The sequence below is a fragment of the Engystomops pustulosus genome, chromosome 2, assembly GCF_040894005.1.
Source record: "Engystomops pustulosus chromosome 2, aEngPut4.maternal, whole genome shotgun sequence".
Classification (NCBI taxonomy): domain Eukaryota; kingdom Metazoa; phylum Chordata; class Amphibia; order Anura; family Leptodactylidae; genus Engystomops; species Engystomops pustulosus.
Window position 1 is genome coordinate 60,601,385 of NC_092412.1, and position 19,770 is coordinate 60,621,154.

The 19,770-nt window shown below is 40.6% G+C and overlaps 2 protein-coding genes across 7 annotated transcripts in view; one reads left to right on the forward strand and one right to left on the reverse strand.

The window, feature by feature from the left end:
- Window positions 1-9,436, forward strand: part of B4GALNT1 (beta-1,4-N-acetyl-galactosaminyltransferase 1) — an 86,891-nt gene extending 77,455 nt beyond the window's left edge. For all 6 annotated transcript variants that reach the window (XM_072134854.1, XM_072134852.1, XM_072134855.1 and 3 more), the window contains 3 exons: window positions 316-456; window positions 1,787-2,024; window positions 3,155-9,436. In XM_072134854.1, the coding sequence (XP_071990955.1) occupies window positions 316-456; window positions 1,787-2,024; window positions 3,155-3,366 (591 nt within the window). In that variant the 3' untranslated portion in view covers window positions 3,367-9,436. The remainder of the gene's footprint in view (window positions 1-315; window positions 457-1,786; window positions 2,025-3,154) is intronic.
- Window positions 9,437-12,078: 2,642 nt separating this feature from the next.
- Window positions 12,079-19,770, reverse strand: part of LOC140117786 (solute carrier family 26 member 10-like) — a 31,408-nt gene continuing 23,716 nt past the window's right edge. The window contains exons 16-18 of the mRNA XM_072134857.1: window positions 19,146-19,200; window positions 14,450-14,556; window positions 12,079-13,040 (exon numbers count right to left, since the gene is read on the reverse strand). Coding sequence (XP_071990958.1) covers window positions 13,002-13,040; window positions 14,450-14,556; window positions 19,146-19,200 — 201 coding nt within the window. The 3' untranslated portion in view covers window positions 12,079-13,001. The remainder of the gene's footprint in view (window positions 13,041-14,449; window positions 14,557-19,145; window positions 19,201-19,770) is intronic.

The window sequence follows — 19,770 nt, forward strand, 5'->3', positions numbered from 1 at the left end:
TACCTCAGACTTCTTATAAATCTCCCCCTATGAGTGTATCACAGCTAATCCATCATGGTTCCTTTCCGTCATGATGGCAAGGCTAGCATAGTCTACATCTTTATACTTGCATTAACAACCAGAAGGAACATCTGAAGAGAGAGGACAGACAGGATATTATGGGAATGTCACAGGGGCAATAATAACCAGAACACAAACCTGAAATAGTCTTCAGACTTGTTTGAGGTCATTACTATGTTAATCATCTCAATATCATTAGATGAGCCATGTCATGCTTCTTTTCTCATTAATTTACCAAAATTTCTTGTATTCCAGGGGTGGTTTGCTGGTAGAAACCTGGCCGTCTCCCAGGTGTCCACAAAATATGTCTTATGGGTTGATGATGATTTCATCTTTTGTCCTCAAACAAAGATTGAGAAGCTAGTGGATGTCCTAGAGAAGACAAGCTTGGATCTGGTGAGTAACCACCCCCATGGCGGAGCAGATAAAGTCATCCTTCAATGCAGGATCCACATACGTGCTATTCTTGAGCATGAGGCTGTGACTGCTGCGGTACTCTGCTAAATTCACAGACATAGACTTCACTTTGGAAAGATCTTTTATTATTGATAATATATTGTGGCTCATTTACTTACCCGGTCCATTTGCGATCCCGCGGTGCGTTCTCCGACGCTGATTCGGGTTCTGCCGGGATTCACTAAGGTCCGTGCGCTAGTCCACTAGTTGTCGCTGCTGCGCAGAAGTCCGCCGGAGTTCACCTCCTCTGTCTCGGTGTATGTGAGTGCTATTCTTGCAACACAATTTTTTTTTTTCCGACGGCCACGCCCCTCGATTTCTGTCGCGTGAAAGCCGGCGCCGATGCACCACAATCCGATCACGTGTGCCGAAATCCTGGGGCAATTCGTCCCAAATCGGAAATATTCGGGAAACCCGACATAAATGTGCGATTCGGACCCTTAGTAAATGAGCCTCATTGATTTATGTTATTGATCTAACACTAATGTATCATTCTAGCGTGTCATTGTGATTTCCCAAGTGTTCAGTAATGAGCTCATCAGATAGTGTTGTAGTGACATCTAGTGGCAGATTGGGACATAACATACGTAAAAGGAGCTTGCTTTTAGCACATTTCTGTTCTACATTTTATTAGTATGAGACACAGCTAGAGACCCCATGGTGCTTGCACTTTTTCACATTGTTATAGAATAACGATGTGAAATTTAGTAATAATAATATTTAGCAATAAGGGAAAAATTTGTAAAATGTAAAATTTTGTAAATTACCTATGGTAAGGGCAGCAGTGGATTATAACATAGGTGGTTTGGGCCGTAGCCCAAACCACCCACCAAATTTTATACTAAGAAGGGCCTTCACCCATGATATCATTGTACATCTGTTCCTGCTCTCAATACACATGTACACAAGAGCAAATTCAGGACTTTTGAAGGTCCTCAAAAGGTCCTGAACCCACAGATTGAAAGCAGGCAGAAGGGACGCAACCTCCATTCCCCAAGAAGCTGATTTTAGTACAATATGTAGGAAGTGATTTCAGACTTGTAGGGTGATAATATATTCATATAGCCCTGGGCCCATGGCCGTCATAATCTGCATCTAGGTAAGTGAAGGATTAAATTTGTGTAAGCTCAATCCCTAACCTTTTGCTTTGAGAGAGTATCACATCTCTTTGATGTTTTATCGACTTGAAATAGATATTTATATGATAAGTGTTATGATGAAATGGTCATGGATATTTAATATTTAAAAATAATTGAAAATGTGTTTCTAGGTTGGTGGCGCTGTGAGAGAAGTTACAGGATATTACACAACATACCGGCAAATAATTAATGTCATTCCTGGAGACAAGGAAGGAGACTGTCTTAAGACCCTTCAGGGCTACCATCATGTCATCGAGGGCTTCCCTAACTGCGTGGTGGCAGATGGTGTAGTCAACTTTTTCCTGGGAAGGACAGACAAGATTTTAAAAGTTGGTTTTGATCCTCAGTTGTCGGTTGTTGCACATTTAGGTAAGTTTTGGTGACTACATACTGAAAGATGCTGGCTTTCGTACACAGCTTCCGCTGGCTTGTCTACTGCCCTTGATGGTTGGCCCTACAACTGGTCTCAGAATACTGTCTATGTGTGGATAGGTATTTTTATTCCTCCAAATTGGTTCGGTTCTTAGAGAAGGGACCATATCCTGTGGATATGTCCAAATAATTAATCATGAGAATATCCATTTAATAAATATTGCAGATGCCCCCCTAATTGTCAGCAGACACCCCCTTAACGAAATGGCAGCAGAGGCCCCCTTAATGAGATGTGAGCAGGGGCCCCCTAACAAACCACACCCAGCGATCCTACGGCTTCCCCTGGCAGCAGTGCAGGCAGATGCACGTCCATCGGTATGGCTGCCACGCACACACTGTATGATGTGGTGTTAGCGCTTCTGATGATGTCACGGGCATGATGCATAGGAGTGCATCTGCCTGCATGCGCCGCTATTGTAATCAATTGTATCCTCCTCACATCTGACAGGGCCCACAGTCCGCCAGCCGTCCTTTGTCGGGCCCGGTCGCATTAACCCACTGATTTTAGGTGTTATTTACTTAAATAATATCCCTGACCTGTATAGTTCTGTTCACTGTGTTGTGGTAGACACATACATCCTCCTTCATCAGGGAAAATTTGGGCCGTATTTGAGGTTGTGACCAATTTGTAAGATACCACTCGCTATACTTAGGTGGTCTTATACAGATTACTGATACCGAGCAGTAATGAGACTGCTATTATGGACTAGGTCTTGTTGACGAAACACATTGGGGTAGATTTATCAAGCAGTCTGAATGTCAGAATATTTCCAGTTGCCCATGGCAACCAATCACAGCTCAGCTTTCATTTGACCAGTGCTCTTGAATATTTTAAAGGGGAGCTGTGATTGGTTGCCATGGGCAATTGGAAATATTCTGACATTCAGACTGCTTGATAAATCTGCCCCATTGGGTGTTTGATCTTCCTGCTTTCCTAGGTCTATATCTTGTAAATCAAGTAGATCCAAAAGTCTACTTTTTTTAAACTGATGAATCTGCCCCAGTAGTTTCTATAAGTGTGTTTTCTCTACGCTGTGTAACACTTATTAATTTTGTCTTTTTTCTAGAATTCTTTATAGATGGCCTCGGCGCTCTTCATGTGGGCTCCTGTGATGACGTTGTTGTTGACCATGCCTCCAAAATACAACTCCCGTGGTCTAAGACAAAAACTGATAAGGAATATTCGAAATTCCGATATCCCAAATCTTCACATGCCGTCACTTCTCAACATAAACTCTTTTACTTCAAGAACCGCCTAAAATGCATGACTGGCAACTAGAGAACTCAGGGAAGGAAAAGTGATGTTTTATTTTATTTCTGACACCTTGAAGGAACTGGCTGTTCCCGATTTACTACAAATGCTGCATTCAGAATCAAATTAGTGATATTTCTGTAGAATATTTCTACCAACATATTCAACAAAGGAACATACAGTATGGGCTTGAGGAATTAATGCCCAGCACGTAGATAGTGCTCTGACATACATTGTTTGAGAATAATGGGACATTTGGTTTTTAGCGTCTGCAATCCAGCAGCTCTTTTCGTGGAACTGATCGCGTTCCGGGTCATGTGACTTCCAGTTAATGAGAATTTGAATGATGAAGATACATTTGGCCAGGCTGATGCTGAAATCTGGTCCTTTGCTAAGGACCAATGACAGAAGCGCTGCACTTGTGTGAGCGTCACCGAGTCTACATCACTGTGTGCATACTCAGTATAGATAAATAGTGATACAACTGCTTCTAGCATGAAACCGCCATCCCCACTCCTATCGTACAAGATGCCAATACCCAATTACATTGCACCTGTATTTTTCCAACTAGAAAGTGATGCTTAACAATTTGGGACGGCCTATGGCAATGACTTAGCATGACTCTTGTGTAACTGCAATGTTAAATACGTAGGAGAAAGTTTTGCACTGATAGATGTTGTTTCAAGATTTTGCTTTATTCAAGCAAAGGTTAAATGGAAGCTAAGTCACTAGTTGCAGCAAACCTCGCCCTGACCGTCCCGATGGTCTTTTAATGTCAAATGTTTGGTCGTATGCAAGATCAACTTTGCTACATTTGTAGATTTTATATGTGTGTTTAAAGAACTACAACAAGTATTATATGAGAGTTTACGCGATATGAGAAATGTTTTATCAGCTGTATGCACCGTTTAAAAGTCTCGCCGGACATCAAAAAGTTGCAGTCTGGTCAAAAACCTCATTTGTGCAAATAATAAGTAACTTTTTGATGTTTTATATTTCCATCACCCTTTCCATTTTACTTTTAGACAGGAGACTGTTATATACTGCTATAACTGAACTATATGCCAGTCCATAGTTGCTATAGATTTGGATTATATAGAAACTTAGTAATACATTTGTGGGGAGCACTGACGTATGATATGACAGTAAGCAGTCTGCTCCTATGGCAACACTTCTGCTCTGTGTTACAACTTTATTCAGACTTATAGACAAAAATACAATGCATATCTTGTTGCTGTACATTTTGTACAGTAGCTTAAAAAAAGGGCTTGTTTGTACCACCACTTCCCCAGGCCAAAAAGGGGGCAGAAGATCAATGATCAGCAATCACTTCTGGATCCTGTTGACTTTAGGATCCAGTTGATTACTTGATAGATCCTGTTTCTATCGCTCTTTACCCAGACCAATGGGGGAGGAGGGGGGGGGGGATAATTGCCTCTAGATCCTGTTTAATAGACTTCAGTTTCAATCACCCTTTACCCAGACCAATACAATAAATGGTGAGCAATGATCACATTAGCAATGGTTCCTCTTATATAAGACAACAAATAAGAAATTAGGAGGCAAATCATAGCAATTCTCAGGAACGAGATCTTCTCCAGAAACAAGTTGCCACTTTTAATATGATTTACAATCAGTGCTTTAATCTTCTTGAATGGAGGCTGCTAATCTTATTGTCCAATACATTCCTATCTACCATCATTGTATTAGGCATGCAAGTAGCATCCAGATACTTCTTCAGGGTGGGATGTTTATATGGATACACCTAAATAAAATGGGAATGGGTAGTGATATCAACTTCCTGTTCTTGGTACATTAGTGTATAAGAGCAGGAAAACCTTTCAAGCTGGATGCTGACCATTGGAGGCCATTTTGAAGTCGGCCATTTTGGATCCAACTTTTTTTTCCAATCGGAAAAGGGCCATGTAACATATCAAACCTATGGAGAAATTCGCACAATGTTGTGCTTGGTTTTAACTTAACTTTTTTCTTTCCTGAGTTACTTGCAAGTTTATTTCCACTTATAAAATGTATTAAAAGTGCTGCCCATTGTGTTGGTTTGTCAATGCAATCCTCTTCTTGCACACACTGATAGCAACACCGCAGAAGAAATGCTAGCACGGGCTTCCATTATCCGTTGTTTCAGATGCTGCACATCTCATATCTTCACAGCATAGACTATTGCCTTCAGGTAACTCCAAAGATAAATGTCTACGGGGGACAGATCGGGCAACCTTGGTGACCTTCAACTGGCCCACGACACCTTTCTAGGCAGCTGTTTATGTGGGAAAGCTCTAACCTTTGGGGTCATCTGAAGCAATTGTCTGTGTCACAATATGCTGTGAAGATACGAGATGTGCAGCTTCTGAAAGCCTGTGCTAGCATTTCTTCTGCGCTGTTGCTATCAGTGTGTCAGGAGTGGAAGAAGAGGGTTGCATTGACAATCCTACACAATGAGCAGCACTTTGAACACATTTTATAAGTGGTCATAAACTTGTAAATCATTTAGGAAATAATACATTTAAATCCACCTTTTTTTTTTTCATGTGAAATTTTCAATAAGCTTGATGTGTTACATGACACTCTTCCCATTGGATAAAAAAGTTGGATCCAAATTAAATGACCCACTTTGTTGATCCTGTTGTGCAGCAAATCTATTATGTGACTAGCAAAACTCAATTACAGGTCGGAAGTGTTGTCATGGGGACAGAGGAGCTTCAGACACCAGGTATATAATATAAAACCTTCAATCTAGTTGTTGGCATTTTTCATGATCGCTTAATGGCCTATGTAGCATATATGGTAGTTCTTTCAGCTTGGTTACATAGACCAGGTATGAGAAGTCTGGGGGGCAGCAGGCTGTCTCCATTTTCCCTAATTTCTTCTTTATGTTATTTATTATTGCCTTCATTACCTGTAATCAATCATTGATGTTGAGAAAATCAATGCTGAGGTGTGATTGGTTCACATTGGAAGAATTTGGTCTTAATTGTGACCCTTTGGACTGTTTTTGTTTCCTATGTGGGCCTTGATGGTAGTTACACTGGAAAAGACAAGGCGTTAGTGACTGATTCCTAGTTGTCTGCTTCAGCCATTGCACTCATTCTTCTTATCATTTTGGAAGAGTTGTATAAAATTACTTGTATTTCTCGGTTTTCGGATATGCTTAGGACATGTTTAGTTTAGTGACACTTCTGTTACTCATGACTCTTGATTTTAAAGACAAAAGACACTTACCCTGGGGATAGAGGATTGTGGTGGAATCCGTCACAGATTATGGATTGTGCATCCAGTGTTTCTGGATGCATAAAGAGTCAATTCAAGTCTACTGCGCTTCAGTCTTCTGTACAGGAACATTTTTTTTTTAAATATCAAACAAATGTCTTTTGTTCATTAATAATTGTTAGGCCGTAGTTACTCTAATGACAACAAGGTTGACAAATTATGGAGAAAATTAATCAGAACTGTCTAAAAATAAACAGCAGTTGTTGCCCAAAGCAACCAATTACAGCACAACAAGGAAAATTCTACTTTAAAGCCGTTTTGATACACACCCTTTATGTGTCTTTACTTTCTGCCTATTTAGATCATGTAAACCTTTGGAAGCCCATAATTTTATTTTTTGGGAATAATGATATTTTAATATAATTAAAACAGAAAAGGTTAATAACACATGTCTTATCTATATCACAATGATAGTTAGAGATATTGTCATTTACGCTTTACAAATGGTGCAATTTATATCAAAGGGACATTCCACAGCCAAAAAGGGGGATCCCAAAGGGGAACAGGGCTCCTGTTACTCTTATTGTGTGTTTGACATCAAAGTTTTAATTAAGGGGTATGAGTAGCGGTAGATACAAATGTGTCAATGTTAGATTGTCCTCTTTTTGTGGCAAATTTTTTGATGTACGGTACACCAAACCTGCAGTGGATAAAGCATTAAAACGTGTCATACAACCCCGGTGATCTGTCCTAAATGAATTTTGTGCCATGCACAATGTTTTTTAAGATTGTGTGGTCATAAATTATGGATTACCATCTTTCACCAGTTTTGCTGAGAACTGAATGATGCTAAATGGTGGAAAGAAAGCTTTCTCATTGGACAGAACCTCTATAACATTAATGGTAAAAAGTATGTAAGAAACTGCATGTAGAAGCAGCCAGCATAGTTCTCATATATGGTACTGGGATTACAGGTGCCGACCCATGTGAACCCACCTTAGTCCACTACTTGAGTCCACTGCTTTGTAGAGCAGTCCAATTTCACAGCTACTTTGCTCTAATTGAGAGGACAATTGGCATATTTGTTTATAATGTTACACTTGAAATTCATATTAATAGGTTTACAATTATCATTGCATTCCATATTTTCAGTTTTTGGTTTCTCATTTTATTTTAGATACTGCTATGTATGTCTGGAACAGTTGACTTATGTGGGGTTCTGTTGCGGGACCTTCACTAAAATGACACTGACCTATCCTGCGGATATCAAAAATAGCCCTTTTAAATGGGCCGAATGAAGTAACTCTTATTTTCCATCAAATCCTCATGTAAACATGTAAATATCATTCACCTTTATTTAAAGGCTTTATCCGGGTTTAAATAAAACCATATATCCGGTATTCTTACCTCATCTGTGCTGTCAATACTATGAATCATGGAAATTCACCGAAATTACCTTTTTGCTCCAAAATCTCTTGTAATCTCAAAATCTATGTCATGTTTTTGGAGAGTCACGTTTACAGTCTATAAAGTCACAACTGCATATGATTTATGCTTGATTCTATGTATCAGACTTGTCACCAGTTTTCACTTGTCGCTTCCTTCTGTTTGCACTGAAACATAGTAGTTACTGGGCAGATTGGGTCAGAAATCAGAATATAAATGTTAGCCAGTCCCAGGCTAGTTTTCTGGCACAGGTTATACTGTATCCAGCACACTGCCCCCATTATATAGGTAGCCAGCCCACTGCTCGCCCCACAGTATATAGGTAGCCAGCACACTGAACTTCCCCCTCGTATATAGCTATCCAACACATAGTCCCCCAGTATATATGTATCCAGCGGTATGAGCCCAGCATAAAGGGATCCAGCAAACGGGCCCCCTACTTATATGTATCTAGCACCCTGCCCCCAGTATATATGTATTCAGCACACTGCCCCCAGTATATGTATCCAGAACACTGCCCCTCAGTATAAAAGGGATCCAGCACACTGCCCCCCATTATATAGGTAGCAAGCACACTGCCCCCACACCATTATATCGCTATCTAGCACATTGCACCCCACCCCCCTCAGTTAATAGATATTCCGCACATAAAAAAATATTAACCTCCCCATCCGGTGGTCCGCGCAGCTCCTCTTCTTCAGCAGTAGCGTGGAAAGAGGCAAATCCTTGCGCTCTGCTGCTTTCACAAAATTATGTTGTGAGGCGTAGTGTGTATGCGAGCAGAGTGCATGGACTTCAGCTACTGCTGAAATAGAGGGGAGAAGAGGAGCCACAGGGGCCACTGGAAGTTGAGTAATGAGTTCATTTTTCAGATGCTGGTACCAGGTGGAAAGAATCTCCTTCCATGGCTGGTGGAAGAAACTACTAAAAGGGCCAGAAGGTCTTTTGCCAGAAAATGCTACTTTTCTGTATCTTGCACTGATGCCCAAGGCATAGTACTCCGGGCCAATTGTGTCATAAGTTCTACCCACATACTGTAATACAATAGTGTAAACTATGAAAGTCAACCATTAAGATGGCTGGAGTCATCTTAACATTTGGATTCTTGTTTACCACAGATGGAACGTTCAGCGTTGCGGTTGCCTAGAGTAAATTGTCTTGGTTAATGTAAAATACTAAATCTATGAGTAACTGCACAGTCTTGGTTTCTTATCGGATTTACTGAGCAACCAGTGATTGTATATTCATCATAATTCCTCTGCATTCATTTACAGCAAGGGAGACTGAATCGATTTTTTTGTTTACTAAGTGATTGTGCAATTTTATTTGCTTTATGAAAGATTTATCATTGTATCCAATGTTGTATATATTTATGTTTTGATATTTATTGTACATTATAATTTTTTTATTAAATAATTGCACCATTGATGTCATGACGTTTGCCTTATTGGTCTGTCTTTTTAGTTTGTGGGCTATTATTTGTAATGTTTTTCTTTCTATGATATATCTGATTAACTACAGTCTCATAATGTAGTAAAATAAATTTGGTTTTGTTCTTGCTAATTCTACTTTGACAAATGCTGTAGCATTGGGAGGTCTTAACTAGTACTAGTACGGCGCGTGCCGGGTCCCGGTGCATGGAGAGGGCTCGCGGGCCGAGCCCTCTCCATAGCCGGTAAGTCTTTGCTGCATATTGCAGCAAAGGCTTACCGGTAACACCCACGATCGGTGCTAGCACCGATCGCGGGTGTTTTCACCTCGATCGCCGCCGGCAATGCTGCCGGCGGCTTCAAAGAGATGGCGCCGCATGGGCGCCGCCATCTTGTCGTGGATCGCTGCTCCCCGATGACGTCACGGGGAGTGGCGATCCGTCGCCATGGTAACCTCGGGTGTTCCGAATACCCGAGGCTACTTCGTTTTAACCCATGCATTACAATGTGCTAATTGCACATTGTAATGCATGGGGAGTAAAATCCACATATACTGCCATACTGTAGTATGGCAGTACAGTATATGATAGGATCGATCAGACTACCTAGGGTTAGAGTACCCTGGGGAGTCTGAAAAATAGTAAAAGTAAAAATAAAAAAAAGTTAAAAAAAAAAAATTATAATAAAAAAACCTAAAAATTCAAATCACCCCCTTTCCCTAGAACTGATATAAAAATAAATAAACAGTAAAAATCATAAACACATTAGGTATCGCCGCGTCCGAAAATGCCCGATCTATCAAAATATGATAATGTTTTTTCACTATGTTTAACCCCGTAACGGAAAATAGCGTCCAAAGTTGAAAATGGCATTTTTTTGCCATTTTGAAAAATATAAAAAAATTAATAAAAAGTGATCAAAAGGTTGCACAGTCCCAAAAATTATAGTAATGAAAACGCCATCAAAATTCGCAAAAAATGACACTATCCACAGCTCCGTACACCAAAGTATGAAAAAGTTATTGGCCCCAGAAGACGGCAAAATCAAAAAAAAATATTTTGCACAGGAGGTTTTAATTTTTTTAAATGTATGAAAACATTATAAAACCTATACAAATTTGGTATCCACGTGATCGTACCAACCCAAAGAATAAAGTAGACATGTCATTTGGGACGCAGAGTGAAAGCTATAAAATCCAAGCCCACAAGAAAACGTCACAAATGTGGTTTTTCACCATTTTCACTGCATTTGGAATTTTTTTCCCGCTTCCCAGTACACGCCATAGAATATTAAATACCGTCACTATGAAGTGCAATTTGTTACGCAGAAAATAAGCCATCACACAGCTCTTTATGTGGAAAAATAAAAAAGTTATAGATTTTTGAAGTTGGTGAGTGAAAAATAGAAGTGAAAAAACTAAAAAAGGCCAAGTCGTTAAGGGGCTTACTGCACCTCATCCCACTTGTTCTAGTTCCAGGCTAGGGGTATAAGCTGAGGGGTTCACAGGGATGAAGATCAGGCGGATAACAGTGCAGTTCACATACTTCAAGAAGAGGACAGAACAGGAGTACCTTACATGGGCCATGGGTAGAAAGAAGTACACTTCACACATTCCCCATATGTTTGTTATTTTATAAACAATATAGCTGTCCTTGGATATGACCCCCCTCCCCCCATGAACTGGTAATGGTGGCTGAGACTGCACTATTGACTATCCTGGCCACCAGGATTAAGGATTCATTATATGACGGCTGTGGGACATGCTGTAACTACTCACTTTTTTATGTGTAAAACTATTTGTGTCTTGGTACAATTACTGCAGCAGCGACGGTCATAGCCTAGGACAACTCCATAACCAAGGGACTATATTACTTCTTTTATGGGTAATTATATTTATACAAGTAAATTCGTTGACACAATGGTAGGAATGTATCAAGCTATACCAGAATCCTGGAGTAACTGCCACCAATAAACTTCCTGAAATGCTTGAGCCACTTCCATTAAGGGTTTTAAACAGTTTTTAGACATTTCCTCCTAGTTTGAAAAAGGGGTGCGATATTGTGGCATTGAACCCCCCCTCTCTCGGACAGGCATAATGATCTGAGCGTCTTCTCCTTTTGAATGGCACAGTGATCAGAATAGTGACTTCACACAGTTCACTAAAATAACTATATTAGGTGGCAATAACTGAACTTCATTTTGTCTAAAATTATTTTTGTAAAATAGGTTTCATAAACTCCTTCACGCTCATTGACGGATATATCCGTCAGTGAGCTATGAATCATGTATGAAGGGTGCTTACTAGGTGAGCCCTTTTGATAAGACATGGGGTTTGCTGCATATTGCAGCAAATACCCATTGCTAACATCCACAGGTGTAAACCCCTTGATTGCTGCCAGTGTCATCGGGGAGCGGCGAATAGTTGCCGTGACAGCCTGCATGGTTTCTGAAGATTTGTTACTATGAGCCAAAACATGACGCTTTTTTAGCAGGACAATAAGCAGAAACCCTAAGGAATTGATACAGAAAGTATATTGGAAAATTGGATAACTTTTCCTTAAACAAACCATATCAAATATTTGCTGAAAGTGGACAACCCCATTAAGTGGATAGGATAGAATTCCTTCAAAATTATGTTTAAACTTTGACCTTCCCTCTACAGACATAACAGAAATGCTAAATCTTTCATTTATTGTATACAAAACCTATGCAGATCTATAAGGCTGTTCATATGTTGTCTATGGATTAGCCATTGGGAGGCTGGGATATGAGAATAACCCATAGCAGCAGGATAGGACCACAGAGGGTGGTATAGTATAAAGACTGTGGACACAAAACAGGAATTATCTTGAAATAATTTTTATTCTAAATGCAATGCCTCAATAATCCTAAATCTTCAAGTGCTCTTTGGCTTCAATAAACAATCATGAAAAACTTAGCACATACAGTATTCAGATGCAATATGACACAACAACTTTGTCCCCCTTTATAATACAACAGTGGTTTGGGAATATTTCCTTATTGGTTAGCACATTTTAAAACCTAAAATGATTGTGAAAAGCTTCATATTAAAGGGTTCTACCCATCTGCACAGCACTGTGGCTCCTTTATTCTCAGGATAGTTCCAGTGGTCAGGCCCCAACCTATCATAAAGTAGGGGCATATCCTGATGACTATATAAGATAAAGTCCAATAACCTGCTAAAGATTTATTGTCATCCAAGGTGTACTACAAGTATCATGAATGGATGCTCCAGCTTGGAAGTGAAAGATTTCTCTTGCCAAGTGCCAAACCTTGCAGATGATGTTGGACATCATTGTTCAGTTCATGTCTTTTATAAAAAAAAGTCTTTTATAACCTAACAGAGGCGTTTGGGTGTCACTTGTTCCCGTTGAGAACAATAACTTTCTCCATAACACTCAGTCTCATTATCCTTCATCCCATGGTTATGCGATAAAACCTAGAATCCAATTCCTTAACGAATGTCCCACATATTTAGGACTTTTCATTATTTGAGTAGATTTGTGTAACTTCAATCCGGATTTTCATAAAAGAAGGTTCTCACACCCAAACCATGGGGCTCTTGGCAGTCAGGTTATCCTGTTGGGAATCGCATAAAGTAATAAATCAGACATGACACAGGAAGAAATCCCCTTGAGGTCGACTAATGGAAATTTGTAATGAAATTAGATACCATCTCTATACAGTTAACATTGACAGTCTAGTATATTCCACAGCAGATGCAATCATCTGACAAATAAGTGATGGTTTGCTTGTCTGGAGATTGTTTTCACATTTGCAAGTACATTATCAAGAAGGACTTTTCCTATAAATGGCGCTCCCCTGTAATTGGCCTGAATATAGTACCATATATAAGGGTGTTAGCCGCAGAACAAAGTTATACTTTATGGCTAATCATACATAACATACATAGGTATTTTGTACTATAGTATTTACTCCGCTGTGTTTTGTCTATACTGTTTCCCCATTAAGGTCTCATTCACACGGCGGTATGGGGGAACTATATATGTCGGATGTATGTCCTCCATAGGACGGCAATGGGCGCACGGTACAGTACAGAAGTGGTACGGTGTGGAACCGTACCGTTCCGTAGCTGTGAAAAGATAGGACATGTCTTATCTTTTCTCGGCTCCGGCGCAGTGCAACATATTTCCCTATGGAGGGGCGGGGGTGAGCAGTAATAGTCAGTAAATTTTCTCAAAACCCTATATTGAATAAATCAACAATGTAAAATGCTGCTGTTGGGATTGATAAACTCCTTCCATTTTTTCATGTCTACTCAGGGTCCACTTGGATAAGGCATTCACTCTGCAAGTACGACTACACAAGTGGTATCAGGGAAATGTCATTTGTTGCTTGGACATTGTTAGGCTCATTGCACAGGGATGTGCAAGTTTGACCCAATCAGGCCTCATACACACGTTTACATAAAAAAAGGTGAAAAAACGCCCCCATTGACTTTAAAAGGGGAAACGAGGCTATGTATCTGGTCTCACCACACTGTCAACTGTCAGACCACAATGTAAAAAATAGAACATGCCACAAACAGGTGACACGTTGCCCATTTTTGCGACTGGAAAATCGACACAAAAACAGAACCACAAAATGCATATGGCCGTGTGCATGGGGCCTCAATCTGTTTCATGTCCATGTCTCTCTACTTTACAGCTGCACTAGGTTTGGGGCCATAAATCCAGCCATGCAAGGACCAAATATTATGGGCCAAACTCACCTCTGTGTAATCTCCCTTACCTTGTATCACTGTATTACAGAATTTCCAAATTTTACCAGACATAGGAAATTGAATAGTTTTTTTTAGTTATTATGTTAGCTATCCTTTCCTTGTACATATAGATTGGTACCATCATGTTTGGCAATGATATAGAATTTATTTAGGGTTACATGCTGTAATAATATACTTTCAATCTTAGACTCTGTGAAGCCTATTAAATATCTATAATTAATTCATAATTTTAAATATTCCTTACCATGTTCTGCTCGGCATAACACGCAGCATCGTGTACAGTCACAAAGACTTGCTGTTCACTCAGATGATCCATGATCCCAATAGAAACTAATGTTCGAAGCACCTTTGCTAGACAGCAAAAACACAAATCAGACATTTAGATTTAATAAAAGCTAACATGAAAAACCAAGTGTAATGTAATATGCACGTTCCAGTATTTTATCATTATTTTCACTTGTGTTTGTAAGAAAAAAAAATAAACTAGGATGGGCTTCTAAACATGAAAGTTATGCAAATCTTTAAATTATACTGGTTTTGGTTTCCAAATACTGATGTAAATACCAAAATAAAACTGTGAAGTAAATCAATAGAAAAAGTAAAAGTCTCCCAATGTGAAAATATTAAGAAATAAGCTATTATTATCTGTTACTGCAGGATATAACATTAGTTACACATACAGGAACACTATATGGCTAAAGGAAAATGCATATCACATTGGGGCAATTGAAAAGATTCAGAACAATCTGAGCTCAGCTTTCATTTTATAAACTGCTGTGGTAAAATTAAATATGAGCTCTGATTGGCAGCTAGATTAGGTTTGCTCTTAGACACTTCAAATAAGTCTTGCCCTGTAAATTTAGACTACACAGTGAATTATGCACCAAATTTAACACGGTGGATGCTGGATGCTAAAAATGCTGCAATTATGGGATCTGGCAATTTCATAGTAATAGGTGTTGTTATTTTGGCTAGGTGTGTCTGGTTTATGAACCTCTTTTATGAACTTCTTCCATTATGTCGGTGTTATATTACATACAGTTCTATGTTGATCGGCCAAGTGTACAGTAGATCTATGTAGTGTGTGAGATCAGCCTTAAGGGGTATTCCCAACTGGGCCTTTACATTTAAATTAATTCATTTGCCATAGTTAAACATTTCTTCAATTGGGTGTTATTAAAGAAAATTTTCCTGTGTGAAGATAATTTCTCATATATGTAGCCATGTTGTCCCTTAGAAACGAGATAGCTTCCTCGGATACGACCACTTCACATTTTGGCAGCGGTGGCCAGACATGCACTATTGAGTCCTGCCGGACCCCCTGGATTCAGCGATCATTACCACAGGACGGCTGTGGGACCTGCAGTAACTCCTCGGACATTTCATATACAATAACCTTTTGTATCTTTGTACAATCCCTCCAACAGAGGTGGCCGTATCTAAGGAACACAGTCTTGTTTCTAAGGGACCATATAACTACATTTATGAGAAATTATCTTCACACAGGAACATTTTTTTTTTTATCATTAAACGGTTTTTATTGAAAACCAGAACAAAAATATGCGGTCGAAATGATCACATAAATGCTTACTTAGAGAAACTGAAAGTCAGAGAGTCAATGGACAACATCAAAGAGGGGTATCTCATCTCCTCCTGAATGGGAAGTTTTAGCAGAAGGTGGGAGATACCCGTATTAACTTATTAAAACCGCTGTGCGGTCGGTTCAACATATGTCATTGCGAGACAGAAACAAAGTAACAGTTTATATAAACTAGGAGGGGCAAAGGGGGCACACTGGGTGGGGGGAGGGGAAAAGGGGGTGGGAACAATGGAAGGGAGGTGCAAGACAGCCAGGTGTGGCGTGACCACATTATGACCCTTTAGGGGTTAGGGCCTCCTCTCACTGAAAGGCGGAGAAGTCAGGGGAGCGGTGGAAGTCTAGCCATGGTCCCCAGGTTTGGAGGTATTTCTCAACTGTGAGATGGGAATCAGCAGTAAGCTCCTCCATCCTCTGGATCGACAGTATCTTCTGTAGGAGGTCAGTTGCTGTAGGGATTCGCCCAGACTTCCATAGCCTCGGGATCAGGGCCCGTGCTGCAATGAGTAGAAAACCCCACAGGGGACGTTTGGTTGTGCGGGATTTGGAGGGGATCATGGAGAAGAGCAGATGGGACGGATCATTTTGTAGATTGAGACCTGTGACCTTGAGGATCAATCTAATGACCATCTGCCAGAAGGGTTGAAGAATTGGACATTCCCACCAGATGTGTGTCATGGTGCCAGTTGCCTGTTTACATCTCCAACACTCGGCTGGGCAGGAGTGATGGATTGCGTGAAGTCGGGTCGGAACCCAATACCATCTGGAGATAATTTTGTAGTTAGTCTCCTGAGCCCTGTTGGAAATGGAGAGTTTGTGGCATAGTTCAAAGGATTTTTCCCAGTCCTCTGTACTATAAGTCGTGTCCAACTCCCTGTGCCATGCTTCTATAAATGGAAGTGTGTCGTCGGCCGTTTTGTTCAAGTATAGTGCATATATTGCGGAGATTGGTCTAAGGATGGGGGCTGGAGCTAAGCACAATTGTTCAAAGGGGGTTGTCCCTCTATGCAGTTGCATACTAGGTTTAGTAGTCTGATAAAAGTGTTTCAGTTGGGTATATTCCCATTTGGAGCGACTGGTTAGTTGTTGTTGTGGGAGTAAGTCTTCTAAGGGGGAGATACCTGTGTCATTCAGTATGTTTTTAAAGAGAAGTGGGTTGTCTGACCTTAAGGGTGCAAGAAAAGCAGTAGATTCCCCTGGGGGGAACTCCGGATTGTCAGTGACCGGTGTGAGAGGACCATTGCAGTCAAAAAGACGATAGTCCTTGGGAGCTTTGTTAAGGGTTCTTAAGATCTGTTCCGTGACATACGGCATTTTCGCGAAGTGGTGTTCGTGGGTAGCGTAAGTGTTTATCCAAGGGAGGGATTGAAGTGGAGTAGGTGTTTGGGCCGTTTCTATTCTAATCCATAATTTCTCTTTTTTATGGTGAAACATGTCTAGTACACGAGCATAGACTGTGGCATAATAGTATCCTTTACAGTCGGGGAGGCCGAGACCACCCTGCAACTTCTGACGGAAAAGCGTGTTTTTCGCTATTCTCGGGGGAGAGGAGGACCAAAGGAAACGACTCAGAATACTAGACAAATTATTGAAGAAAGAGGACTTGAGTGCCAAAGGGATGGTTTGGTAGAGAAATAGCAGCCGAGGGAGGACAGTCATCTTTAGACAATTTAGTCTACCTATCCAAGATATTTTTTGGATTTCCATTTGGAGAGATCTATTTGGAGAGTGCGGAGGAATTTGCCATAATTAAGGGGGAAAATATGATCAAAATCCGCAGGGATCGCTGTGCCCAGGTAGGTAATGGCTTCGGTCTGCCAGGTAAAGGGAAACTGATCTTTGATTGATTTTACAAGGGCTGGTTGTAGTCCTATGCTCATTGCTACTGATTTTGACATGTTTATTTTATGGTTGCTGAAATGTCCGAAGGTTGAGAGTGTAGTCATAATATGGGGGATGGAGGAAGATGGGTTTGTGACATATAGTAGGACGTCATCTGCAAACGCTGAACATTTGTGTTGTCTGCCCCCAATTCGGATGCCTTCTATACCCGGGTTAGATCGGAATGCGATTAAAAGGTGTTCTATGACTAGGGCATAGAGGAGAGGGGAGAGCGGGCATCCCTGCCTTGTCCCATTGTTGATGGTGAATTGTGGGGATAAGGTGCCATTTACCCTGACTTGGGCCTGCGGGTGGTCGTATAGAGCTTTAATACGGTTTATCATTGAAGGGCCCAGCCCCAGCTCTGACAGAGTGGCCTCAAGGAATCCCCAGTCCACCCGGTCAAAGGCCTTCTCTGCGTCAAGGGAAAGCAAGAGTGCGGGAATGTTGGCTTTCTTAGCGTAACTTATGAGGGAGAAGGTTTTTAGTGTGTTATCCCTAGCCTCCCTGGAGGGGATAAATCCAACCTGGTCCGGGCGGACTGGGGATCCCAGGAGCGGTGCCAGACGATTCGCGATAAGTTTGGCATAAATCTTTGCATCTACATTGATGAGTGATATAGGCCTATAGCTGGGGCACAACTGAGGGTCCTTACCCTCTTTAGGTATAACCGTGATATGAGCTCTAAGCAGAGGTGGGAGGAAGGAAACAGTGCTAGATATCGAGTTAAATGCTTTGAGTAGGCATGGTGCAATGGTGTCTTGTAACACTTTGTAAAACGGGGCCGTATATCCATCCGGGCCTGGGCTTTTGCCTGAGGGGAGGTGTTTAATGACATGAGCCAGTTCTTCCGTAGTAAAGGGAGCCTCTAGAGCAGGAACATTTTTTAAATAAAATCTAATTGAAGAAATGTTTATATATGGCAGATTAATGAAACTGAATGTGAATGCCCAGGTGAGAATACCCCTTTAAGCTTCATTCCCACTGCTGTGAATCTTCACCCCTCCTCCCCCCATAGGTAAACAAGTGGCCGCACCGCATATATACCAAAGTATAGGACAAGTCCTATACTTTGCGGCACAGCCTCCCAACTCGGTCACGGTGCGGTGATGCATTGTGGGCTCACCACACCATAACCAGGAGCCATGGAGGTCTATGGGTCCGTGATCTGGTCGCAAATCATGCGACCAGATTACGACCCCCAGTACAGGGGTGAATGCATGTCCTTGTTCACACCAAATGTTGGTATCTATACCACAGTCTACATAATTTGTGTGACTTCAGCAATGGTTACATAGTTCTGTCGCTGTAGTCCTGAAAAGTACTATATACGGTATATGGTTGACCAAATCATCTATGTAATAACATGACACCATATCTGATTTCCAGTTCACTAACATCATGTAACATAATAAATTATTACATTAAAAGTGGTAGGGATAAAGAGTGAGTAGATACTTACCATTGCATCCAGCTAGAAGAAGATGCATGCCACCCTTCTGACACTCAACACACATCTGAATAACATGAGAAGCACACAATATTACATTTCATACAAGACATTTCTATTTAGAATATTGCAAATACCAATAAATCATGTTAAACACCACCGTAATTTGTGGATTTTAACCATAACCAAACATCACATCTAAATGTGCCATAAGAGTGTGTTCAGATGCGTAACTTAAAGCTTTGGAGTCCCAATGCAACATCCATATGAGGCCCCCAACTATGATGTATCATTTATAGTAGTGGTATTTTAATATGGGAAAAGACAACTTGTGGAGCACCTGTACCCTCTGTACTCTATGTGTACATTCATATTTTCATACAGAAAATACATAGAATTGGCAGGAAAGTTGTTGATTCCTAAATGGATGTGTTCTGAATAATGTTTGTATCATGAACTTGCAGTTGAGATAACTTCCTATGTAATTGAAGTCACCCTTCATAAATCCCTACAATGCCCATACTTAAAGGAAATCTACCATTATGAACCAAACATACTTTGAGAATGCTGTAGCTACACTGATGCAGAGACATATCTTGTTTAATTATGCACTGTTCCAGCCTTGTCCTGCTCCTGC